General features: G+C 38.3%; 1 protein-coding gene across 1 annotated transcript; it reads left to right on the top strand.

The window, feature by feature from the left end:
• Positions 1–2,122: 2,122 nt before the first annotated feature.
• LOC104225899 (small ribosomal subunit protein uS14z/uS14y/uS14x) lies at positions 2,123–3,844 on the top strand. The gene is made up of 3 exons (XM_009777778.2): positions 2,123–2,282; positions 3,291–3,390; positions 3,624–3,844. Exons 1-3 carry the CDS (start codon positions 2,221–2,223, stop codon positions 3,630–3,632), a joined length of 171 nt encoding a protein of 56 aa, XP_009776080.1. The 5' UTR covers positions 2,123–2,220; the 3' UTR covers positions 3,633–3,844.
• The last annotated feature ends 22,716 nt before the right edge of the window (positions 3,845–26,560 follow it).

The raw sequence follows: 26,560 nt of genomic DNA, 5'->3' as shown, positions 1-26,560 counted from the left end.
TAGGGATTTGGCCTATTCGAGCATTTATTTCCCTCATAAACCGCATAAGCTCGATTTTGAAGGGATCATTACTGTTGTTGTTACCAAATCCATTGCCAATCCCCCTGGCCCTGTCGAAGCCGACCTCACCCCTCGGGGTGTTGTTATAAACCCTTTGTGCTGTTTGATTTACAGGAGCACCAAGAGGAATTGACCTCTTCCATTCGCGTTGTTGGAAGCACCCGACAACGCTTGCCTTAGTTCTGTCATGTCCTGATCTTGCCGTGGGAGATGGTCCATGATGGACTTTTGCTATTCTCTCAAGATCCTTACTGTTTTTGCAGTGTGCTCATCCTTAGCATCATCAGGAGTCGGCTCCCATACATGTCGGGGATACCGCCCGTCATGAACCAACATTGCTACATTCTCCTTGTTACAGGTGTCGCTGATCGAATCCTCGTGTTGAGGTATGTTTTCTTGTGCCTCAATGTTGTGTGCGATGTTGATATTGATACCTGTCATGTTTTTATGATTTTTTTGCTAAGAAATAAAGAATCAAACATGTTATTGATAGATGCAAGGATCAACTCAATTACGCAGCTGTCTAAGCCTTACGGTGGATGCCAAACTGTTTATCCGTAAAATGGTATCGTTGAATTTATAGCGTGATTTATAGACAAGCGAATCGATTTGATCCTGAAATGATAAAGAAATTAAATAAAATGCAAGACTTGACATTGAAATCGAGATAAAATAGCAGATAACTTAGTTCCGGGAGCAATGCTTCCGAAGGCAGCAATAAGAATAACATTAGACGGAAAATAAAGTATTATTCAGCTTAGGATAATGTGTAGCATAAGTTTGTCGGAATTTTCGTGTCTTGCAATGGTTGGTGAAGTCACTATTTATAGCTATACCTACGGAACAAGGTCCTAGGATCAAGCCCCTCTTGAATGACAATAATATGGGCCATTGGTGAATATGTAACGGCAGGTCATGAATGCCAAATTCTTTGTAACAGATGCGTATTTAATACTGAGGAATTAATGTCATCTGGTGACAAATATTTGTTTGCTCTTATTGATAATGTTCCCTTCGGGACCTACGCGATGCCAACCGAAGTTGTGTCCTCGGTCTTAGTTTCCACTTACTTCATCTTCCGTCTGCCCCCCGGTTCCACGTGTCATTCTGTCATTTGAGCATTTAATGTGAATCGATTTTATCCCATACAAAAGAGTTTTGAATCGAAAATAGAAGAGTTAAATAAATCAAATATCAAAAAGAGGTTTATCCCCTTTGCATGGTGCGAATCCAAATTAATAAAATGACCGGATTTGGAGTACTATATTGTTAGTTCAAACTTAACCGATAAAAAAAATAAAGAAAAAGGGTATATCCTCGACTAGTATAAAAACAAGGATTATTTTATTTGTAGCTTCTAATGGAGCGTATAACCAATTTTTTTTTTTTACATAATTCAAGGTAAAATTCACATTATTTATTGGGTTTTAAGTATTTTTTTCAGTTTTTTTGTGGTATTTGGCAATGATAAAAAGTACTTAAAAGCATTTACTTTTAGGCATAAAAAGTATAAAAATAAGCCAAAAGTTAAAAGTTGGGTATTACCAACTTATGGCTTTTAGCTTATAAGCTACTCCCTCCGGTCCACAATAAGTGACCAATTTGCTGCACCCATTAAAGAAATACTAAATTTTAGACACAAATAGTTAGTGTGACTAAACTACCCTTAATTAAATATTGTAGCATAGTTATAGTAGCAATTACTTCTCTTCTCAAATGTGATGAATAAATGACTTTTTAGGGATACGTACATAAGAGTAATTTTGGAAAAACAAATTGAATTTTTTCTTGATTATATAAATAGACACTTATTTTGGACCAAAATAAAAATGCAAATTGGTCACTTATTGTGGATTGGAGGGAGTACTTTTAAAAGCCAATCCAAACACCCTCATAGTCAAACTTGGGGTGTTTGTGTAAAATTGCCTTTTACAAGTTAGTTTTCAGCATTTCGGCATCTTGTTGGGTGTAAATACACAAATGTGAAATGCTTATGTCCCTAACAAAAATCTTATTCGACTTAGGGTTTTGACTACAACCTATATAAACTCTCTCTTTTCCCTAAAACAAGCCCTTCTCGTGAACAAAGTGAGTCCTGCAATTAGGGTTTTCATACAACGCAGCGCCGCCGCTCTCGCTTATAGCTTCTGAAGAAGAAAGATGGGTCACTCTAACATCTGGAATGCTCACCCTAAGAACTACGGCCCTGGGTCTCGTACCTGGTATTCTCAGCTAAACCATTTCTTTTAATCTTGTCTCTTGATAAATAAGCTGTTCACTACAATCTTTTAATGTTGTTTGTCTGTTGTTTTAACTCTGACCCTTTTGCGTTTTAGATACTGAGATCTGAAAGTTTATGTTTTAAGATGGTTTCAATACGAACTAGAATTAGAGTTTTTCGTAGGCGATTTCTATCCCGGGGTGGGGGAGGAAATTGCATAAATACTTTTATATGGTGGCTGGAAAGAAACACAACAACGGTAGGGAATAAATGTAGAGAGTTATGTTTACTGTTCTGATGAAATTTTGTTGAGTGAAGTTTGAAAAACAAAAGAAAATCTTTTTACTGTTTGTGATGTTCATAGGATTATCATGGAGAATATACCGTGCACTGTGGTCATCCCTATGAAATGTGAAGTTACTAAGTTTTTTAGTGTAGAGAGGAATACATACAGAGGATTCATATGACCGATCCAGACTAGTTTAGGATTAACAGTTTGATATGTTGCTTTCTCCCAATCTTTTAGAGTTATGGTGTTGGGACGTGTGAATAGTTGGGGAAGTTTGAGTGTTATTCTGCTAGTTGTTGATGTAATGGCTTGTATTTGGACTGTGTCTTGTTAAAGTATTGTCCAAATTAGCCATCTTCTGCTGTTAAATATTTTGATTTCTGTTTTTGTAGAGTCTGATGTTAAATTTCACATTCAAATCTGATATTTGGTCAAACTTTAAGATTCCAGTTGAAAAGGATTATTACTTCCATTCAGTTCTTTTGTATGCGACAATTTTAATGATACCTTTTATGACTTGTCATAGGATAGTATTTCTAATTAATCTCTAGTGAAAGATGCTACATGTGTGATTTTAATAATACCTTTAAGCTTGCCCGTGTCTTATTCTGATTTAGTATTATGTACAGTGTGTGTAACTCGGATGTGTAAAGGGATTATCATATCTTGTTTTTGCCATATGTCCGGTAGTTTATCTGGAATTCTTTGTTTTTGTTGCAGCCGTGTCTGTGGGAATCCTCATGCAATTATAAGGAAGTATGGACTCATGTGCTGCAGACAGTGCTTCCGCAGCAATGCTAAGGAAATTGGCTTCATCAAGGTAAAACCTGAACTCTGTTTTTGAAGTTCAATCACAGTTGCTGTCATCTTTATTTAGCTATTTGGATAGGAAATTTTCTCTTTTTGCTTATTCTAGGTTAGATTGATATTCATTCTTTTAATTGGTAAGACATATTAGCTGTAATCTGTATTATCTTTAGTCCTAGTGTTGTCTGTTAATCTCTTTGTTGTATTTGAGGCTAATTGTTTTCCCCCCCTTCAATTCTATTGCAGTACCGTTAAATCTTCAATATGAGCTTCTACGAGGACCTCTCTCTGAGAGTGTTGCTGGTGGATATCTGGAATTAGAGTTTTTAAATTTTCATCTCCCTTCAGCTAAATGATGTAATGGGATAATTTTGATTTTATGTTAGCTTCTGAATTTAACCGCTGTTGGTGGATCTAAAGACTAGTACCTTTAATCTGAATATTGGTTCTATACCTTTCCATTTTGACATTTTTGTCATACTTTTTCCTTACTGTTTCCTCACCACCTTCCAGCGTTCTCTCTCAGTAACAGATGAGGGAGTAATCACTGTCACAGCAAGTTAGCTTGGCTATATGAATCTTTGCCATGCTGATGCATAATATTCTTCAGACTCCTAACAAGTTCATATAACACCAAAAAATCATACACCAATATGCTTCCAGTGTTACGTAGGTTAGCCATTTTACTAATGTTCTCTTTCTTTCGCTGTAACAAGTATGTGTTTGTCATATTGACGAGACAAAAGAATGTTGTTTAATTTGTGTGCGTATTAGCACCAATGCCACTCTCACTGTATCCTTTTATGTATTATGAGCCTGAGGGACGCTGGACTGTGGACGGGTATGGCAGAATCGTCTTCCAAAGTCTTCTATGCTGAATCAGGGGCTAAAACAAAGTGACGTTCATATATTTGAATGACTTGTTTGGTTTGATGCTTAGTTGTATGCTCTCTTCTCTACCAGAGAGTAAGCCTCATGACAAGCTAATCTGCACATCAAAATCTTTTTAAGTAAAAGGCAAGGAGCCTAGATGCCATAGATGTAGCAGTCATCTGCAGACCTAGTCAAAAAGATTGACAAGGTTGGATTCTCTCATATCAGTCTACTGTTATTATAGATGCACATTGACGAAGGCATATCGTCCCCCCGGCTAAATTTTTTCGGTGGTCATCCTATTGGATGTTCATTGCACAAGTCACAATTTTAACTTTATCACGTAAAAAGGCAAAATACATAGTTTACTCATCAAACTTGTACCTAAATTCCTGTTACACTTTTTTTTCATGGGTAATCTTTGACACACCCAACCTTTTAAAAGCGTGTCGAAAACACACCTTTTGATTACGTGTGTCTAAAGGCTCATTTTGATAGCACTTGTCTGGCCTTTTCATTTTTTCATTTTTCTAAATCCTTTTCTTCATTTTTTAGAATAAAAAATCCACTATTCTTCTTTATCTTTTTCCATTACTGCACCATTGCCTCTTATACCATCATACCACCAAATATTTTTGCCAAAATTTAGAGGAGGATAAAAAAACCAGAGATTCATATTCAACGTAGGAATCGCTGAATGATGCCGTTGAGCTGCCATAGTGGCCAAATGCTGAAGGGAAAATTCGTGAAGTTCTTCATATGTGTTTTGTGATAATTTGTGGGTTCTAATTGGGTATGTGGAGTTTCTTCCATTTCAGGCATTGATGGATTGAGAATTTTGGGTTCTTGGGTTCTTTTTTGTTCTTAGTGTTGCTTGGTGTAAGTAATTTTGGTACTCAAACTTTATAATCGGTTGGTCAATTTGAAAGAGGGAAGATACAAATACAAAGGAATTTTAGGGAAGCTATTTAATCAGAAGTGTGTTGACAGAGATTCAATGTTATCCTAATAATTTGAAAATTAAAATTAAACTTTGGGTGGTGGGGTAGGGGGCAGCCATGGTGGTACACCATGGGGAAGATGAAGAAGATGGAAATAATTGTAAATTCAAGTTTTTTGAAGTCAACAACACTTGTCACATTATTATTGGTGCGTGACTATACTTGATGAGAAAAAAGTGGTCCACTACTGAAGAGGTGTTTTTTAGACACACTTTTAAAAGGTTGAATGTATAAGAAATTTTTCGTGAAAAAAAGGTGTGTAACAGGAATTTCGGTGCAAGTTTGATGGGTATACTATATATTTTGCCCATGTAAAAATCATCAAACTCCGCTCTACCACAAAATCAAACTTCCCCGAATTACCATTTTCTGGTATAGAAAGTTGATGTGGCATGCCAACTGGCAAACCACATAAGTAACACATTTTTGTGCCATGAACATCCACTTGGATGATCGCTCAAGATTTACCCTCTCGTCCTCTTTGCATGACCTTGAACCCGAAACCATTTGCACTGTTTCCAGTCAAAGTGTAAAATACGATTAGAGAGGGCTTTAGAGTAGGATTAATTTTTGGGCTAACTGATTGTGAGATGTTATAATAGGGTTGTGTCGATGTAGTGCAGGACTTAGTGGAAAAAAGTGCCAGGTCTCTGAAGTTGTTAATGCGGCCGCACTACATTTAGTGCGGACCGCACTGGTGAGGTTGAAATGTAGACCTCTCTAAAATTTGCCACTGCGGACGCACTACATTTTGTGTGGTCCGCGATGGACCACTGCGGCCACAGTCCATTTTGTGCAGACCGCATTGTGTTGCCTCCTCAAGCTTGAATCAGGCTGTGCTGTACGGACCGTGGTTGATTTTGTGTGGTCCGCACTGGTTGGTGAGACTAGGCCCCAGGTCCTTTTCTATAAATAGGGCCTGAGGCCTTCCTTTTACCATTTTCGAACTATTGACTCTCAGAACTTTAAAAACACAGTTCATCATCTCGTTTATTTACAATTAACTGCTTGGGCTAATTCATTTCCATTGCTTCTTACATCTAGTAACCCCTATCTTCTTTATATTGTTTTAATTTTGTTTTTCTTGCTTATATTCATGTTCTCCCCGCATTTCTTTAGTTTTGTTAGGTTAGGGTAGTTAATTTCTTAATTAAAGTAGGCTTAGGTAGTTACAATCAATGGACAATCACTTAGGGACTTACTTAGATGCAAAAATTGGACTAAAAATCAAAATCTCATAAACCCTAATTTAGTACCACAGTTGGGCACTCTGTGCGGTCCGCAGTACCATTTTGTGCGGACCACACTACTTAATGTTCTGAAAGCTGAATCTCAGGGAATGCGACCTCACTACATTTTGTGCGGACCACATTGCCCCTTGTGCGGCCGCACTATATTTTGTGCGGACCACACTGCCTGGATACAGAGAGTGGGTAGTCTAAACCCCACCTCTGTGCGGACCGCATGACCATTTTGTGCGGTCCACATTGACCCCTGTGCGACCGTACACCATTTTGTGCGGTCCGCACTAGGTGACTCCTGCAACCTGTTTGCAATTTTTCTTTTCTGATTCTGCAACTCTGTTCTTAACTGCTGCAACTAATACTAACAAGTTCATTTGGATTGTGTTCGCAGACAATGGTGAAACAACGAGGTAAAGGATCTAAACAACCGGGCAGAGGAGGATTCTCCCGGGGAGGGAAGCAGAAATGATAAGACTCACTCTCCAAGCTAGGCAAAACATCAAAAAAATGAGGAAGATGATAAAAGCTGCTGACAGAGCCATTGACATGTCGGGGAGTGAGTACGAGCCCTCCGGGGAGATTTCTTCAGACTCCGTGCCAGAATACATCCCTGACTGGCCGGAGAGGAATAAACTAAGAGACACACCTCCAGCATCCCCCACTGCACAAGCTTCCGTAAACATTTCTTCTGGGTCGTCTGAGGGCTGAGGTGAAGGCAGTGGGGAATACTCCACCTCTCTTACAGCTTCATTATCAGGAGAGGGTGCAGTAGGTGATGAGGAGGAAATAGGGGGAGAAGAAGAAGTAGGAGAAGGAGGTGAACCTCAGGGGGGTATTGCTAGGACTAGGAACCTGGAGGTTTGGCAAGACCGATTCGTTAGTGAAGTAGCATACCATAAATTTTGGGAATGGTGGCCGGTGAGGAAGTTAATCCCAGAGCGGAGTTTTATTGATAGAGACTTGCTACCTCACAACCCCAACGTGAGGAGGCAGTTTAGGACAAGAGTGGGCTGGGAACATTTTCTAGATGAGTGTGTGGATGCCAATGAACACTTGGTCGAGGAATTTTACAGCAACGTAGCCCACATCAAAAAGGGCTCCAAAGTGACCAAGGTTTGAAATCTGAAGGTGTTGTTCGACGGGAAGGCAATCAATGACTATCTTGGGTTTAATGAAGAGTATGAGAGCCTGTATATGGCAAAGATGGAAATAGGCGAGGAGGTCCGCCCATGGTTGGCACAGTACCTGGCAATCCTAGGTACCACTCCTGACAAGTTGACTGCGGGCGTCAAGATTCTGAGACGTAGTCTGAATTTCGAGGCACGGGGGTGGGAGACATTTGTATGTAGCAGGTTGTACCCCACGACACATGACAACTCCCTACCTCTTCACCGGGAAATTTTGGTGGTGTCGATCATGACGGGGTACCCAATAAATGTGGGGAATGTGATGTCAAGAATTATTACAATTGTGGGTGCTGAGCATGACAGAAACTACCCATTCCCCAGTTTTCTCACTATGTACTTCCGGGATCTAAAAGTGGAAAAGAGGCCCTTTGACATCAAAGTCAAAGCGAAGGCCCCTTTTTCCTGGTACAACATGCAAGGGGATGATAACCCCTAGAGCAAGAATTTCAAGGGTACAGTTACTGCTCCAACTGGCCAGTCTGAAGAGCCAGTTGTGGTAGTGACTCCTGCTGAGCCTGCCTCTACTTCCACTACTATCCCTCCTGGTCCATCTACTTCAACAGACCCGGAGATTCCATCCTCCCGTGCACATCCTATTACTGCCCACCGACTGAGCTAGGCACTTCTTAGTATCAACAACTGGATGCAGACTGCCTCATCCAAGTTGTCCACCCTCACTACCACGGTAGAGGCTCAGCCGACACCTCCACCCCTATAGGTTCCCCAGTCGATAGAGGATGCTCTCAAGGAGATTTTAGATAACCAGAGGAAAATCCTCGACACTCATAAGGTACTGACTAAGGCAGTTGATTCACATAGCAAAGCTCTCAAGGAGCTTGCTCGGGAGCACAAGAAGCTGAGAAAGACACGGGCATCAAAGGAGTCTGTGAAGGCGCTGAGAGCTGATATTGACAGACTGAAGGCAGATTAACTGCCTTTAAAATTACTGCTCCAGGACCCAGTACCCGCAACTCATTCCTAGCAAAAGCAGTCACAGAGGCCTCTCAAGGAAGAGGATGATTCCTAGAGCGGATGATGCAGTCATCCAGTTGGCCGACCCACCGGAGGCTTCCTCCAGTCAGCCATAGGGTGCACCACCTCTGGAGCCTGTCCAAGTCTAGGCCCTGGTCCCAGCAGCACAGCAGCAAGCCACAGGGAACCAATCTGAGGTTCCCGAGCACAGCGAGGACCCAGGGGCCACTCAAGAGCCCATGTAGGCAGACGGGCCATATGGAGTTTCTATATCATTTTCTCTTTCATTTTGGTACTTTATTTGGTTTAGTTGGCATTGGGGACAATGCCAGCTTTCATTTGAGGGGGTAGGCCCTACATTCGGATGATTGTATATATTTGACATTTTTTTATGCTTTCTTGATTTTTCATCTTTGGGTTGTATATAATTTTTAATATTTCATTACATTTCTCGCACTTTTATTTTACTTTGGGTCTGTATATAAAGTTATGTTACATTGTACATATTCATCCCATCTATTATATATTCAAATCCCCTCTTGTATATATTCATTCTACTTTCCGCAAGTTTTTCGTTCTTAGCTTCATATTTGTGATTCATAGCTTCTTGTTTTTAAAGTTTGCAATAAGCCTTTGGCTTTTTTAATGCCACGGTTCTTTCCAAAGGTGGAGTGTTGTGTGAACCGGATGGCTCTTCCCAATGATGGATGGCGTGACAACCTTCTTAAGGGTTTGAGTCTATTTTTCTTTTTGTTTTTAGTAGTTAGTATTTAAGGGTGCCTCAAGCAAAGCTTCACTTGGGCATAGAAATGCCTTTGATATTATGGTCAAAAACAGGTTGTTGTGTTTAGGATGGTGAAAGTCGTGGCCTTGCGACTCTTGTATTGGCCGATAATCATCAAGTAGTTTTTCGGGACCATTGTGTGCTCAAATCTTATCTAAGGTTGTTGTGGGACCCCGACTCTATGTCTTTAGCGATCCCATAGCTCGTGTGGTGAGTAATTGCATTGCAAGTCCAAGTCCCGAGCCATTGGTCTAGAACTTGCCCTGAATGTTTGTTGAGGCAAAATCCTAAGTGAATTTTGACTTGAGACATGATTATAGGCTCTCCTTGGTCCAAATGATAGCTTGAACACTTCCATAACCTACCAATGATAAGATCCCTAGTCAACCCTTTTGAGTCTTTGACCTTTTTCCTTCAAAACCCATAATACAAGCCTATACCCGTTTTAAAAGATACCCTCTCTTGGCACCCGATCTTTCCTTAGCACATGGAAAAAGTATAAGTTTGGGGGGAGAGACAAGGATTGCAACAAAGTGGTAAAAAGACACAAAAATGAAGAAAAGGAACGGTAATGAAAAAGAAAAAAAAGCAAAAAGACAAAAAGAATGTTCAATATGAAAGAGAATAAAAAAGGATTCAAGAAAAGCAAAGAATGAAAGGTGTGGAAAGTTGAAAAGGAGAAAAGGGTTGAAATGTATAAGAAAGAGTGACAGTGTGTGTCTCTATCCCCTCAGAAAGAAGCGAAATGACTCAAAGAGTCAAGTGAATGTGTGCCAAATGAATCAAAAGAAGCGCTTAAGGGAAGATGGAACCTACTTAGACCAAAACATTTCCTACCCTGAACCAAAAGCCTTCACAATGTCTCCACAAAAGTCCTATATAATCTTGAGTTGAATGAAGTTTACATTAGTGGATACTCACATAAGGGGCAAGCATATGGTACCTAGAGCCGGACTTGTGGCTTTTTCTTGAGAGAGATGAGTGAATTTCTCTTATCCTCATTCTGAGTGCCACTATCTTAAAGGTGAGTATTGCTTAGGGAGAGTTGAGGATGTGTGAGTTTGGGTTCCACAATGACCGAAGTAATAGAAAAGAGTTCTTTGATGTGTTGAGTCAATTCTTGATGCTCTTGTGTCGCACTTAATCCATGGTGTTTAAAGGAGTAAAAGTTGTTAATGATTCATTTGTATTGAGGGCAATTGTTAGTCCCAATTGATTCCAGATGAGGTTACTTTAGGACAGCTGAAAATTTCTTGGATGTTCTCTTAAGGGGTGGGTCTTATTTTGTTTGCTTGAGGACATGCAAACGCTTAAGTTTGGGGGAGTTGATAACTAGGGATTTTAATACATTTTATACTCCTTCTTGCTTAAGTTTTGATTAAAAATTTGTACAAAATAGTCCCAAAAGGCTCACAAGTTGTGCTTGATTGCAGGTTTGATCAACAAAGTGACAAGATGTCAAAGATCAGCTCAAAAGAAGTGAAACTTGCACAAGTTCCAAAGACAAGTCAAGCTCAGGCAAAGCAGGCCCAGTGCGGCCGCACACCATTCTGTGTGGCCCGCACTAGGAGATTCAGAGAGGTCGATTTCCAGGCAAAGATGCAATGCGGACGCGCTAGGTTTTGTGCGGTCCGCACTGAAGGCAATGCGGCCGCACTCGATTTAGTGCGGTCCGCAGAACCCAAGATCAGAGAGGTGCCAGATTTGAGGATTGAAGCCTATGCGGTCTGTGGTCCATTTTGTGCGGACCGCACTAGAAGCCTATGCGGCCGCAGTCCATTATGTGCGGTCTGCATTGCCCAACTTCAGAGAGCTGTATTTTCAAGTTCAGAGCCCTAGTGCGGCCGCACACCATTTTGTGCGGTCCGCACTAACCCCGCAGGGGCATTTTTGTCCAGAATTTTTAGCTTAGTATAAATAGCTTCTTTTCCCATTTTTAGGGTATCAGATAGTTTGGTAACGTAGCTGCGCTCGTGGGTTCGACTTTCTTAGCCATTTTGGGAAATTTTATCTACTTTTCATCATTGAATCTTGTTATTTACCTTAGTGATTAATTAATATGAATTGTTCTTCATCTATTTCTTGTTTTTCTTCTTTAATTATGAGTAACTAGACCCATAAGCTAGGGTTGTGGCTAAACCTTAGTGTGGATAATTAATGAGTCTTGTATTTTAGGGCTAGATTGATTATGAGTGTTTGATATTTGGGCCAATTTCATGGTTAATTGCTGAATTAGTAGTTGCAAACACTAGTTTGTGTTTAGTTGACTAGGGCTCTTCTTGAGAAAGAGAGCCTAAGTCTCCGAAATTGGTCCAACAAGGAATTGAGGCGTACTCAAGAGATTGATAGCCCCAATTAAAGGGTTAAACCTCGAGAGAGTAATACCCGACTTGAACCCTGGTTGCTTGTGCAAATTTGCCTACCCAATTGGTCTTGAGAAAGTCAATTCGGGCAAAATCACTCGAACCACCGAGAGGTGTAGAGTGGGTAATATCGTGCAACGGTTATATCATACTCCCCAATTATGTCAATTGTGTCATAGATTCAATTACCCGTCAATTGACCACCTAGGCAAAAGTCACTACCCTAGTGCCTTTTAAACCATTTGAACAATCTGTAGCATTAACTCTTAGCTTAATCTACTGCATTTACCATTTGTAGTTTGATAATAGTAGAAGTAAAACGAAAACGCCAAAAATGATTGAAGTGTAATTTGGAACACATACGCAATTCTAAACTAGATAGATACTCGATTCCAAATTCTAGCTCTCTGTGGAAATCGATCCCGACCCTAAATCGGGTAAAAGCTGCTCCGACCCTCTCTCGCTACTCAATAGTAGTGCAGAGTAGGCCGCGATCAAGGATGACTCACCACACGCCAACACAAGCAACTCCTTATTCACTCGTTTATAGAGTCGAAGTCGTCTTGCCACTTGAGGGTCAAATACCTTCATTACGACTGGCTATTCAAGAAGGGATCACTGATGAAGAAAATGCCCGAATTCGATTAACAGAGTTGGAAGATCTTGATGAGAAGAGGTTGGAAGCTCAATAGAGTCTTGAATGTTATCAAGCTCGATTGTCTCGCGCTTTCAATAAAAGAGTTCGCCCAAGATCATTTCAAGTAGGAGATCAAGTCCTTGCCGTACGAAGACCCAAAATTACTTCCCATAAACATGTAGGGAAGTTCACTTCAAAATGGGATGTGCCATATGTTATACAAGAAGATTACTCAAGTGGGGCTTACAAGCTGGTTGATGCGGATGGCATGATAATCGGCACTATTAATGGCAAGTTTTTGAAGAAGTATTATCCTTGAAGTTGTAACGCTCCTTGACGCATGAACCTAAACTGCATGTTTCTACACTCCTGGCCCGCATGAGTTTAAACTGTGTACGACCCCTACAAAAAAAGAAAAGAAAAAAAAAAGAGTCCTCTATGTTGAAAAAACTTCGAAAGAGGCGGGCTAGGCAAAAGTTTGGACATAAATAAATAAAAAATCACCCAGTCTGAACTACGGTATGACTTGATCCTCTTCGCCGAGGTACGTAAGCAGCTTAGAATTTCATTCTAAGTTTAGTCGCATAAGTTCAAAAGATACATATTGCCCTAATTGTTGTTCGAATGAAGTATGAAGGAATGTAAGATCAAGCTGAAATGTCATCCTCCTGTTGAACTTTGATCTCATTTGATTTAAAGGGGCAACCCTCCATGGTAAATTGATATCTTCAATGGGCCGATTTTAGGAGGATGTCAAGTATTTGCATTGAAGTTCAGGGATTCTCTATGTCTTCAGGTTCGCCAAACCTTCAAATTTGTTGGTCTCCAAGTCCTCCCTCTGCCTTAAAAAAAGGGAAGAGAAGAGAGGCACCAAAAGGAAACACAAGTATAAGGAAAAGATTGCTTGGCACAATGTTTCAAATTCAGTGACACTTGAACCCAAGATATTTGTGAGAATATAGATCTTAAATTTTGATTGATGGCAAGTAAGACATCTTCTGATCTCGAGTCTTCCATACCAAGACACAAAAGTTTTGGCAAAGTCGCGCTAATTTGGAACTGTCGGCATATCAGAAACCGCAGTCGACTTCGAACTATCATCTGAAACTATCCTTAAGATATTAAATTTTATATGTTGGATATGTTTATATTTTGAAGTTTAGTTTCCAAGAAATCAAGTGGTTCATGATTTCGACGTTTCTACTTCAAGATACAAAACTTTTGGCAAAGTAGTACAAATCTGAAATTGTCGGTGTGTCAAACTTTAGTATTGACTTCGAAATATTATCTGAATGTTCCTTAAGGTATTAAATCTTGCATTTTGGATATGTTATAGATTTGGAAGTTAAGTTTCCAGTAGATAAAACGGTTCGTGATTTCGACGTCTCTACAACAAGATACAAAAGTTTTGGTGAAGTCGTGCAAATCTGAAACCGTCATTGCGTCAGAATTTATTATTGATTTCGAACTGTTTTTTTCTTCTATATTTAAAGCGTTAGATCTTGAATTTTGGATATGTTATATATTTGCAAGTTAAGGTTTCAAAAAATCAAACGGTTTGTGATTTTGACTTTCCTACACCAAGATATGATTTTTTTGGTGAGACTGCGCAAATCTGAAACTACCAACGTGTCGGAATCTAAAGTTATATTCAAAATGATATCTGAGACGATTCTCAAAATGCTTGATCCCAAATTTTGGATATGTCTTAGATTTTGAAGTCTAGTTTTTATAAAATCAAACGGTTCTCGATTTCGATATTTCTACACCAAAATATGATATTTTTGGTAAGACTGCGCAAATCTGAAATTTTCAACGTTGGTTTCAAAATATTACATGCGGCGATTTTAAAGGTGTTCATCTCAAACTTTTAAAGGCATTCGAATTTCTAAAGGCTTTCGCTGCGAACTTCCAAAGGTGTTCGTCTCGAATTTTTAAAGACATTTGAATTTTTAAAGGTTTTCGTAGCGAACTTCTAAAGGTGTTCGTCTTGGAATTTTAAAGGCATTCGGATTTTTAAGGCGTACGTTTTGAATTTTTAAAAGGCGTACGTTTCGAACTTTTAAAGGTGCTCTTGGCAAACTTTTAAAGGGTCCTCACTGCCGAGTTTTAAAGATTTCTACCACGAGCTTTTAAGGGTCTTCGCTGCGAATTTTTAAAGGTGTTCATCTCGTGCTTTTAAAGGTCTTCACCGCGAACTTTTAAAAGTCTTCACTGTGAACTTTTAAAGATCTTGACCACGAGCTTTTAAAGATCTTTGCAAGAACTTTTATTGGTCTTTGCCACAAATTTTAAAGGTCTTCGTCGTGGAGTTTTATGGGGCTTCGCCGCAAATTTTAAAGTTCGTCGTCCCAAGCTTTTAAGGATTTTAAGGATCTTTGCGTGAATTTTATCGGTCGTCGCCACAAATTTTAAAGGTCCTCATCGCGTGCTTTTAAAGGTATTCGTCATGAACTTTTAAAGGTATTCACTGTGAACTTTTAAAGATCTTGACCACGAGCTTTTAAGGATCTTCACACAAACTTTTATGGGTCTTCCCCGCAAATTTTAAAGATATTCGTCGCGAACTTTTAAAGGTCTTCACCGTGAACTTTTAAAGATCTTGACCACAAGCTCTTAAGGATCTCCGCGCGAACTTTTATGGGTCTTCCCAACAAATTTTAAAGGTATTCGTCACGAACTTTTAAAGGTCTTAATAGTACTTAATAGTTTGACGAAGTTACTTCTATAAAAGAAGAGACGACAAAGTAAAAAAAAAAAGCATAAAAAAAGAAGAAGAAATTACTTTCGCATTAATGCCTCTAAGTATTAAAAGTATACTCAAAGCAATTTACAAACACTTAAATTGATACTGAAATTGGTACTAATGTAACGAAGGACGTATGGTATTTATAGATGTCAAAAGGTAGCTATAGAATGAAAATTTACCGATGTGGGAGGCAGATAATACAATCCGTCTCCTAGAAAGGTTCGAACTACAGTTGGCTTTGAGGACAAATTTCCGATGTGGGATAGATCCTAATTCACTTGAAAGACGAAGCTACTGTCCTTCTCCGAATGAAGTTCGAACATGACTTGGCAACCCATCAATATATTACCAAGTTATATTGAAGTGGTACTCACAGTCTTCTATTCCCAAGTTATATTGGAATCTACATATGCAATCTCACATGTTGCCTACGTGGGAATTTTTTTTTCCTTTTGATAGAAATTATTATGGAAGTTAGAAAGCATAGTGCTGGTGTGAAGCAAATCAAATGGAGTATTAAAGTTTGCAAGCATTATTTTGAGTCCCTATATTACAACATGCAAAGACGTTAGAAGTAAGTTTCATGCGGTAATAAATTTTTGTCCAATACTTCAAGACTAGTCTCAGAAGATGTACGTATCTATATTTCTACAAGTCTTGAAGCAGGGGCATTTGTAGGCATATAAATTTTATTTAAATTAAATTCATAAAATAATTTGGACTATATTTTAAATTCAAGATATATTGATCCAAATAAACATTATGGGCTAATATGTAATTGAATTAATTATATAAGTCCAACTAATACAATTGAATTAATTATATAAGACCAATATATATATGGATTAAATAAATAAGTCTTAATCCATTGGGCTAGCCCATTTAATTGGGCTAAAGTGATGAGCCCACTTCATTAAGCCCAAGATGTCATCTTCCTAGAGGCCAAGTTTGGTGCCACGTGTCAAATGACATGGCGCGCCAAGTCAAACGAAAGAGCCAATAGGATCATGCCACGTGTCAAAAAGGCCAATGAAATCGTGTCACGTGTGCAAGTGATTTTTTCCAAATAAATGCGGCCATGTCACACTTCAATTTGATTGGTCGGAAAGAGTTTGTTCTATCACAACTCCTCCCTTCCACAACTATAAATAGGGGTCTTCATAACTCAGAAAAGACACCAGAAGTTATAACAAGAAGCAAGAGGGAGCCCGTGGATCAAACGCTGCAGATTTTTCTAAAAGCTACAAGGATTCAAGTGTTCTAAGGATTAAAAGATCAAGACGAAGATTCAAGAACAAGCTGCAAGCCCTTGGATTAAAATACGTCAAGATTCAAGAACAAGCTGCAAGCTCTTGGATTAAAAATACATCAAGATCAGGCCTCACGCACTTGGATTAAAATAAAATAAAATTCAAGCTCAAGCTCAAAGGCCCTTGAATTTATTTACTATTGAAAAGAAGAATCAGAGGATTCATAGAGATTGTACACTCAAATATTCGAAATAAAAATACTACGCTTGTTACAATATTTTTCGGTCTTGATTTTATTTTCTCGACGCAATTTATTGTCTACATACTTCGAATTTTAATTTTGAACTTCTCTTGATGTTTTCAATCAATTGGAACAATACCCAATCCAAACAACTACCAAACTTAAAAAATCCTATTTTCGAAAATAAAGCTTTGAATGACCTTCAATGGTGGTCTTCTATTCTTCAGTTTTTTTACATCCACACACATACATTGCAACCAAGTGATACAATTATAACTTCGCAAATCTGTAGCCCAAAAGATAATAGGCCAAGGTTTTAAAAAAATTAATTTTTTCACACAATAAGATAATAGCCGTGGCACATGGCTCGAAAGTCGGTGATTACTATTTTTTGATCTTTTCAAAATGCTGTAGTGCAATTGCTTAAAGTATTTTTATTTAAATCTAAAGTCAGAAATAAAAGATTAATATCTACTCCATGCCGAACATCTTTTCTGTGTCCCTGAACGTTATCTGGTGCTATAAATTGATATATTATTTTTCACCTTATTGCAAAAATATTCTTTTTGTTGTTCAATAATTGTAGTATTACATCTTAATTACTAACGCACTGTCTTCCAAATTGTTTTAGGCATTCTTCCTTCTCGAGATTCTAACTAAGCTAACTTAAACAACATTCTGTAGGAGTAATTTTTGGTCAATTTGATATGAGGACTGGAAAGCCTGTGATGGTAAAGCTTAAGTGTATAATGGAGCAAAAAGGTATGCTGCTTCATGAGACTCACTGACTCTAAGAGGAGAGTTTGTTTAACATATGGCAGAACAACTAGAATCAGAAAAATATAACAACAAAATTTACAGTTGGAGCATTTTACATTCATTGTCGGGAGAAGTTACAGCAAGCTCTCAGTAACATGCCAAAATCATATGCCTCCGATTTATAGGCTCGAGGGTCCGTCCTAGGCCCAAGTCCGGGCGAGTTCGAGTTCGAGATCAGACTCGAGCTCGAAGACAGAGTACAATGCCCGGAGGTAGGAGTACGAGGAAGGCCGAAGCTGAGTATGCTCGACCTCGAAATAGTACCGTTATGGATTTGTAACAGAATGAGCTAGATTCCTGCCACGTCCCCATGATCATGGCGCAAATCCCGGAATAGGATTGTATACGATTCCGTACTAAACAGTTAGACAACTGTATCAAGAATATTCCTTACCGTAAATAGAAATATTCTTTATTTAGGGTTCCCCTATTATATAAAGGGGACCCCAATCATTTCTAATCATGCTCTTACTTACTTTACTTTATTTTTTGCTTAATTATTGCTCTAGATCCCCTCGAGGTCACTGAGCTCGAGGTCACTACTGAGTAATGTTGGTTTGATTCACTTATTTCTTTCATTTCTACTTCATATTTCTTAATTATTAATTGGTATTAAACTAAATCACATATCCTTAAAACCACAAATCAAATTTAATTGTTACTCGTATTTCGGAGGTAAACACTGCTTGTTCTAACTTCTAAAGAAGTGTGCACGCATGCGTGTTTTTCTGAAATCAAGTTATTCATTTTGCAGCTTGCAAACGCAGAAGAATACATTGATGGACAATGCACAAGGGATGGAAATAGCTACAAATAATATGCCCTTTCATCTAATTTGTCAACCTTTCTACACGAGACCATGAACAACTATATTTCCAGCAATTTCAATTCACTTTTTTCTTTTCAAAATTTAGTACCTTATCAAATCAGCGTCAAGTACGTTTTAAACTTTTTGCTGCGCAGTGCAAACAAAAACACCATCTTATATGTGTAGCTTAACCGACAAAAGAAAACAAATGGAAGTAACGAACAAAATAATGAGGTAGAAATTGTTCAACATGATAATGAGAAAACAGAGGGTCATACAAATTAAGACTCAATAAAAGTCTCACTTTGCAGTACATGATCTCAAAGAAAGTAAAAACAATTCTATTTACACAATCCAGAAAATACATCTAATTAAAAGACAATGAATACAGACGTGGATGCTGTAAAAAATTAGTGTATTCGACGTCCCAACAATCATATTCTTTGTATTTAAGGTATAAAAATGAGAAAAAGAATCGGGCAACTCCTATTACAAATGAGTATATATCACTACACTTTAATTTCTTACCAAACTTCTATCTTTTGTTTAAGAAGAAAATATTCTAGAATATAGACAGAACCTCTAGGGATTAATTAATTGGAAAACAATAAAGCCTTCCGTTGGCAAATGGACCATAAACTAGTTTTAATTGTTCTTTTGCAAAAAGTTATTACAGTACACAGTTGTCCCCTAAATATGACCCTCTAGATGGTAGGAGACATGAGAAAATGAAAAAAGAAATTGATTTACATGTTTAGAGCAAAATATGGCTAATGAAAAGAGACAATACATTTCATGGGGAAAATGGAATTTCTTATAGAAAGAAGAGAAAATTGTCAAATTAAGTGCAATAAAAGATATGAAAAGTTTACACATAAATGTATTATTGGTGGAATCTCAAAGGACCAAAACCGATGAAGGGGCGGAGCTTTAAGAAAATTTGCACAAATTGAACATGTAATAACTACGGTAGACTAAATAATACGTCCTATTTATTAAGCCAAAAAATGGGGTATTATCACTTTAGCCCGCGTTATAAATTATTTACATTAAATAGCTAAAAAAGTGTATAAAATTTATATAATTTTTATATATAACATACATATATCTACAAAAATATATATATTTCGACTATTATTTTGAGAATGACTAAGTGTCATTTTCAGGAAAAAAATGTGCACACCTACAACATGTTATAACTGATGGCAGCTGAAACAATCCTAATTCAATGCAGCTGAAATTATAGTGTAACATATTTGTTTTCATTTTTTCTAAAAGATAATATGATCATTCAGCTTTTGATGGGCATTTGAGTAATTCAACTTTAGACTTAGGGTCTTCCCACTTTTAATATAATATGATGATGATATATAATTCATACGGTATTACTATATATATTTCGCAAAAACTTTCGGCAAAGCAGTGTGCAAATCACCAATTTACTTTTGACAATCTTTCCATATAGTCTTTATTATTTGTAAAAGCATTTGCGAGTGAAAACTGGGACTTCTTTCTTTAACCTCGGTGATTTTGCATTTGCAGATGTAATAATATATGTCGTCTATCTTGGTGGTATACCAGAGGATGAAGAATTGGAAGATGCTGATTTGTGTTCCAGAATATTCTTGTAATGACCCTTTCGTGTTTGATAGATGTATTGATCTGACTTGTCAATTTCTAGAACCAAACACATCTTAATTATTTATCGAAGAAGAGATCAGCTACCTAACACATTATACGACTTGTTCCTATTTGACTCAACACCAGCCTACAGAAATATCCCAGCCCAAAACCAAAGAAATAGGTCGCCATCAAATAGTTGTATAACATATAGATCAAGCACCTGGCCTATCATTTAGAACCATTTTAGGAATATTCTCAACTGCAGAAAATAGGAAGGCATTCAAGTTCCAAAAGAGATGGCGATGGTGTCACGAATTTAGTCGTGACTACATAATTAGGACTTAATGATATAATATTAGTTAAGTACAGATGAGTGACACTTAAGTCCCTAAGTCAATTAATACTATTTTCAGTCCTAGGAATAGCTAGCTAGTAAATCAAGGACATGTGTCCATTAGTACTATTAGTGGTTATCTTTTTGGACCAGCTATCGACAACTGTCCTTTCTTCTCTTTCCCTATATTTGTATTCTGTCATTTGACAGAGAAGACAGTGAATATTGAAAAATCCAATTTATTTCTTATTTTTTTGTTCTTCTTATTGTTCTTGAGCTCTCTTCGATCCAAATCTGCTGATAACGTAATATTTGGTATCAGAGCGGTAATCTTAGCACTGATGGTAGATAAACGCACCGGTGACGGCGCCGGAGGTTCCTCCAATCTGGAATTTCAGATGCAAACCTTCATGGAAGCATCCAACCGGAGACTAGAATCTATCGAAGACATGCACAGAAGGATGAATGATGAAACACAAAGAAGGATGGATACTATGATGACAGAGCTAGGCCGGCGTGAAGATTCTCGCACCTCAAGAAGGTCTTATTTGGCTGCCTTAGGAGTATCGCCGGTAGAGAGCCACCAGTCATTGGTGAGTGGGGGTCACCGTTCAAGTTCTACACCGGCAACTCCAGCCACACCGGTATCCATAGGTGCCAACCAGACCTTACCCCTTCCACCCGTCACAACACCCATATCTCGAACCTCACTACCATCATCCCTAAATGAAACAATGTCTCTGGGGTTGATGAACCCACATTTCTCTCACGCACTGCACGCTTACCCCCCACCACCCACAATAGCCTATCCTCGCTCAGCTAACACTTCTAGTAGCCCATTTGTTTCCCTACCCTATGTACAAACCACACTGTCTCAACTCATTATCAATACATCCACCTTATTTGGAACGTTTGGGTCCACTTCGGCTCGAACACACCCACAATCTTATTTTCCTTCTTATACCACCCCTTCTAATGTACCAATTTACACCACTTTGGCACACATGCAACCACAACCCTTGCCTAGTCATTACTCTCAAGTCCATTATTCCCAGCCCATACCTATAGAATATTACTTCAACAGTCACTTTACTCAACCTGTTCCAACCACCCATTTTCCTCCATCCCTCAACTCATACCCCTCGACTACCCAGCCCAACCGTATGCCCAAAGCTAAACTAGCCTTTCCAGATTTTGATGGCATTAATCCTCGAAGGTGGATTAAGAGGTGTAATAATTTCTTTGCATTATGCAAGGTTCCAGAGGACGAGAAAATGACTTATGTGGCCATCAACATTAGAGACCAGATTGACCACTGGTTTGATTCATATTTGATAGATAACGGGGGACAAGTCTCTTGGGCTCAATTCTGTGCGGACATTTGCCTTAGATATGGCCAGGCCCAACCATTGGATGTGGTTATTGAATTCAATAGGCTTCAACAAGTAACAGATGTTGCTAGTTATCAATACCGTTTTGAGGAGCTGAAAGGGCCAGTCCTGTTAGCTAGGCCACACTTAGACGAGGCCTATTTCATCACTTGTTTTATTGGTGGGCTAACCGTAGATTTAGGCCCAATGGTTAAGGTGGCCAACCCCCAAACACTCTTAACGGCTTATGCTACAACTAAGTTGTACGAGCAATCCTTGAATGCATATGCCAAAGCCCACAACCCAAAGCCTTTTCAAAAAATCAGTTATTACCCTTCTAACCCAAGACCCCAATTCCCTCCTACCAGTTAAGGGCCAACCTTTACAAATTCCAACCCCAACCCCTCCAGTAGCCACACAAAACAGTTAGCCCAAAAGAACCCCACCATTGAGTCTCTGAGAGAACGAAAATTGTGTTATAAATGTCATGATCACTATTTCCCTGACACATCCTTATAATGCAACACAAATAACTCAGTTGTTCTTAGACAATATTTGCAAATTACATGAGATCCCAAGCTCTGTCCTTTCCGATAGAGATCCCATCTTTACTAGTTTGTTTTGGAAGAAGCTCCTCAAGGGGATACAAGTGGAGCAACGTTTGAGCTCAGCATATCATCCACAAATCGATGGCCAATCAGAGAGGTTGAATCAATGTGTGGAAACATATTTGAGGTGCATGACAGGCCACAAACCACGGGACTGGAACAAGTGGCTGCCCATGGCAGAATTTTGGTACAACACGAACTATCTGTCGACAATAGGAATGACACCATTCAAGGCTCTTTATGGCTTCGACCCTCCTCAGCCCTCTTTTGAGCTAGTGGCGCAGACACGATTGGAGTCAGTAGACCAAATCTTGAGAGAAAGACAGCTACTCAACAGAATTCTCAGGGACAATCTGACCAAGGCACAAAATAGGATGAAGCAGTACGCTGATTCCAAGAAAAGTGATAGGAATTTTGAAGTTGGCGATATGGTGTTTTTAAAATTATAACCCTATCGTCAAACATCAATGGCAATCTGCCGGAATTTGAAGTTGGCGGCTAAATTCTATGGGCCTTTTGAAGTGCTCCGCAAAATTGGCAAGGTCGCTTATGAACTCAAGCTTCCATTGGGATCAAAAATTCATCCCGTTTTTCATGTATCTCAGTTAAAGAAGGCAGTGGGAAATCATGAACAACCATAGAAGGAACCACCAATCTGCACTGATGATGGTCAGGTCTTGACTGAACCAGTAGCCATCGTAGACCGCCGAATTGTGAAGAAAGGCAACAAAGCTGCTACCCAAGTGCTAGTTCAGTGGGCAAACCTATCCAAGGATGAGGCTACATGGGAAGACTACACTTTCCTCACATCCCAGTTTCCAGATTTTGATCAGTAATGCAGAAGAGAGGACATAAGAAGGATGGAATGTCACGAATTTAGTCGTGACTACATAATTAGGACTTAATGATATAATATTAGTTAAGTACAGTCCCTAAGTCAATTAATTACTATTTTCAGTCCTAGGAATAACTAGCTAGTAAATCAAGGATATGTGTCCATTAGTACTATTAGTGGTTATCTTTTTGGACCAACTATCAACAGCTGTCCTTTCTTCTCTTTCCCTATATTTGTATTCTCTCATTTGACAGAGAAGGCAGTGAATATTAAAAAATCCAATTTATTTCTTATTTTTTTTGTTCTTCTTATTGTTCTTGAGCTCTCTTCGATCCAAATCTGCTGATAACGTAATAGATGGTTTGGCTGATTGTATTATAATTAGTCTTGGTATGTATAGAATAATGCATTTGTTTGGTCAGATCACACAAACAATTTGTTAAGGCTCAAATTATAAAAACCTTTCTATCAATTCATAAAAGTCATTTTACCAAAAAGCTCTACATAATAACTACACTGTTTAGTAACCAGGATAATGAACAGTAGAATTCTTTTTAACTTAATTAAAAAATAAATGAGTTTTCAAACAGAAATTAGACTTTTCTCTTATTAATAGTATTACTTATACTTATTCCACGGGTATACTCGGATTTTCTTTTTCTATAATATTTTCATAATACGGTTCGATTGTCAAGAGTCATATCTTTAATCACGTACCATCAAAATGATTTTCAGCCGCTATTAATATGACATTTCTTATTTAACTTTAATGACAGAGTCTGTCATTTTTTTTGGGCTTTCATTTGGTGTCTGTTACCCGTATTAGGACCCGTCGAAACCCGTATTCGCACTGAGAAGTCCCACATTGAAAGTAATCTTTAACAAACTCTGATTAAGGATGAAGGAATACTTGTCACTCCACCATAATCCTTATTAGTAACGGAGCCTATCATTAGTTATCATAGTGGAACCCGTGTCATCAGTTATAAGAAGTTTCTCTCTTTCTTTCTTTTTTATGTTGCGACATGCTAGAAATTCCTTGATGAATAAGATGCCATATTTATGTTATATGGGATAGAGCATTGGCCAGTCAAGAACTCTCATGTTCAAAAGATGAAATTAGCTGAAATGAGAATGTTGAGATGGATATGCGAACATACCTGGTTAGATACAGGGGCGTATGCCGAACTTTTTTAAGCGGTATCGTATTTACATAAAATAAATAAAATAAATAAGTATACTATTAATATCATTTTCCCACAATTGAAAGCCTTGGCCCAATGGTTTAGTTAAATATTATTACAAAAGAGGTGTAGGTTCAATTCTCCTTAGCCTCAAATTTTTAACAAAAATGCTTGCTCAAAGATCTTCAAAAATAAGAATGTCTAGTTCGAAATTCGAACTTATAACCTTTACATGCCCAAATACAAGCTTGACCAGCGGACCAAGAAATACTCTCTGCCAATTAACAATATCATTACTATATTTGCTTCATTTTTGCAAAATATTAGTATAAACATTTAGTATTTTTTTTCGGGAAGCGGTATCAGATGACACTACTTCTACCCATGTGCATCCACCCCTGGTTAGATAAGATTATGAGAGAAAAGGTGAAAGTGACGCGAGAGGCGAGTCTGAAATAGTTCAGGCATGTGAAGAGGAGAAGCCCATATGGCCCACTTAGGAGGTGTGAGAGATTGAACTTGTGTGGGTATTAGGAGAGGTAGAGGTAAGCCAAAGAAGTATTGGGGAGAGATGGTTAGGCAGGACATGCACAACTGAAGCTTACCTAAGATGTGGCCCTTGATAGGAGGGTGTGGAGGTTAAGAATTAGGGTAGAAGATTAGCAGGTAGTCGGGCGTTTTTCTTTTTCCTTCTCAGACTGTAGCATTAGTGTTAGTATGGTTTCTTTTATTCTTAGATTGCTATTACTGTCTACTGTTTGTTTGCTATCTTTCGCTTCGATTTTCTTAATATTTTGCTATTGTTACTACTTATTGCCGCTCCTTCATTTCATCTTTTCTTTAGCCGAGTGTATATCGGAAACAACCTTTCTATCCTCTCAGGTTAGAAATAAAATATGTGTACACGCTATTTGTTGGGAATAAACCCCCCACATAAATAATACTTACGGTAATAAAAGCGGAATACGTATCACCGAGATACGATAATCAACAATAATAAAAGAGCGACAACGACACCAAAATTTTTACGTGGAAAATCCTTCTGAGTAAGAGAAAAAACCACGACCCTAAGAGGAGCAACTGATATCACTATAGTAAGGAATTTTATACTTTGTAGGTGCTAGTAAAATACTACAAAGACCACTATACCACTCAAAAGAAATAACCCTCTTTTGATATTTCCACCTCACTACAATATCGCTCACACTCTTTATTTTTCCTCATAGACTATTTTCTTATACCCTGTTTGTGATGCCTCACTCTTGTCACGACCCAACTTTCCCTCCGTTTGGGTATCGTGATGGCACCTAGTCTTAGGGATTAGGTAAGCTAACTTGTACTGAATAACAACAATAATAAATACAATTTAACAATCTCGAAATATAAACCTCTACAAAATTTATAATTTTTCAAAACCGATGGTACAAGTCATAAGCTCTACAGAGTTTGCTATAACTTCTAAATACAACTGTTCGGAAATAAGGAGAATAGTGTGAATACAAGATAGGAAGGTAACTCCAAACCCTGCAAACGCAGTGATCGGGTCCAAGCTTGCACTACTATTGAGTAGCGAGGATGGTCGATGCAGTTTTACCCAACAAGGTCGGGATCAAATCCACAGGGAGTTAATTTGTTTGGAGTTAGGTTTATATCGAAGTAGAGATGCATGTTTTGCACTTAATTACTCTTTCACAATTGGTTGATTTGTTTTTTACTTTTACTTCTATTCTATTGCATGCAGTATTAGAAGCTAAGTACTATGTTTTTGCTGGTTGTTTTCAAGGGTTTAAAGGAACTAGAGTAGTGACTTCCGCCTAGGTGGATATCTAACGGGTAGCAAGAATCTAGGGAAATCATGTAATTTAATGGGGACATAATATAGCTATCACACCCGGGTACTCACTCTATACCTCTAGGTAGTTTGAGTGATTTTACCCAATTTAGCTTTCTCAAGTCCAAATGGGTATTCATGCAATTCAAGTGATTTTAGCTCAAGTCGGGTATTACTATATTTAGGTTTAACCCTTTAATTGGGGATATCAATTTCTTGAGTTCACCCCAATTCCTTGTTAGCCTAGTTTTTCTAGACTTAGTCGATTTTTCTCAAGTAGAGACTAAGTCATAAAGGCATAAATCAGTATTTGCAACCACTAATTCAATAGTTCTAGCAAGAACTAGGCCAAAAATCACTAACTCATACACATTCAAGCCCTAAAAGTCAAGACCCATCAAATACCCACACTAGGGTTAGGTCACAACCCTATGGGTTTAGCTACTCATGAAAATAGCATAAATCAAATA

This window comes from Nicotiana sylvestris, chromosome 6 (genome assembly GCF_000393655.2).
Source record: "Nicotiana sylvestris chromosome 6, ASM39365v2, whole genome shotgun sequence".
NCBI classification, from domain to species: Eukaryota; Viridiplantae; Streptophyta; class Magnoliopsida; order Solanales; family Solanaceae; genus Nicotiana; species Nicotiana sylvestris.
The sequence above is the reverse complement of the archived record's forward strand: the minus strand, read 5'-3'. Positions and strand labels throughout refer to the sequence as shown.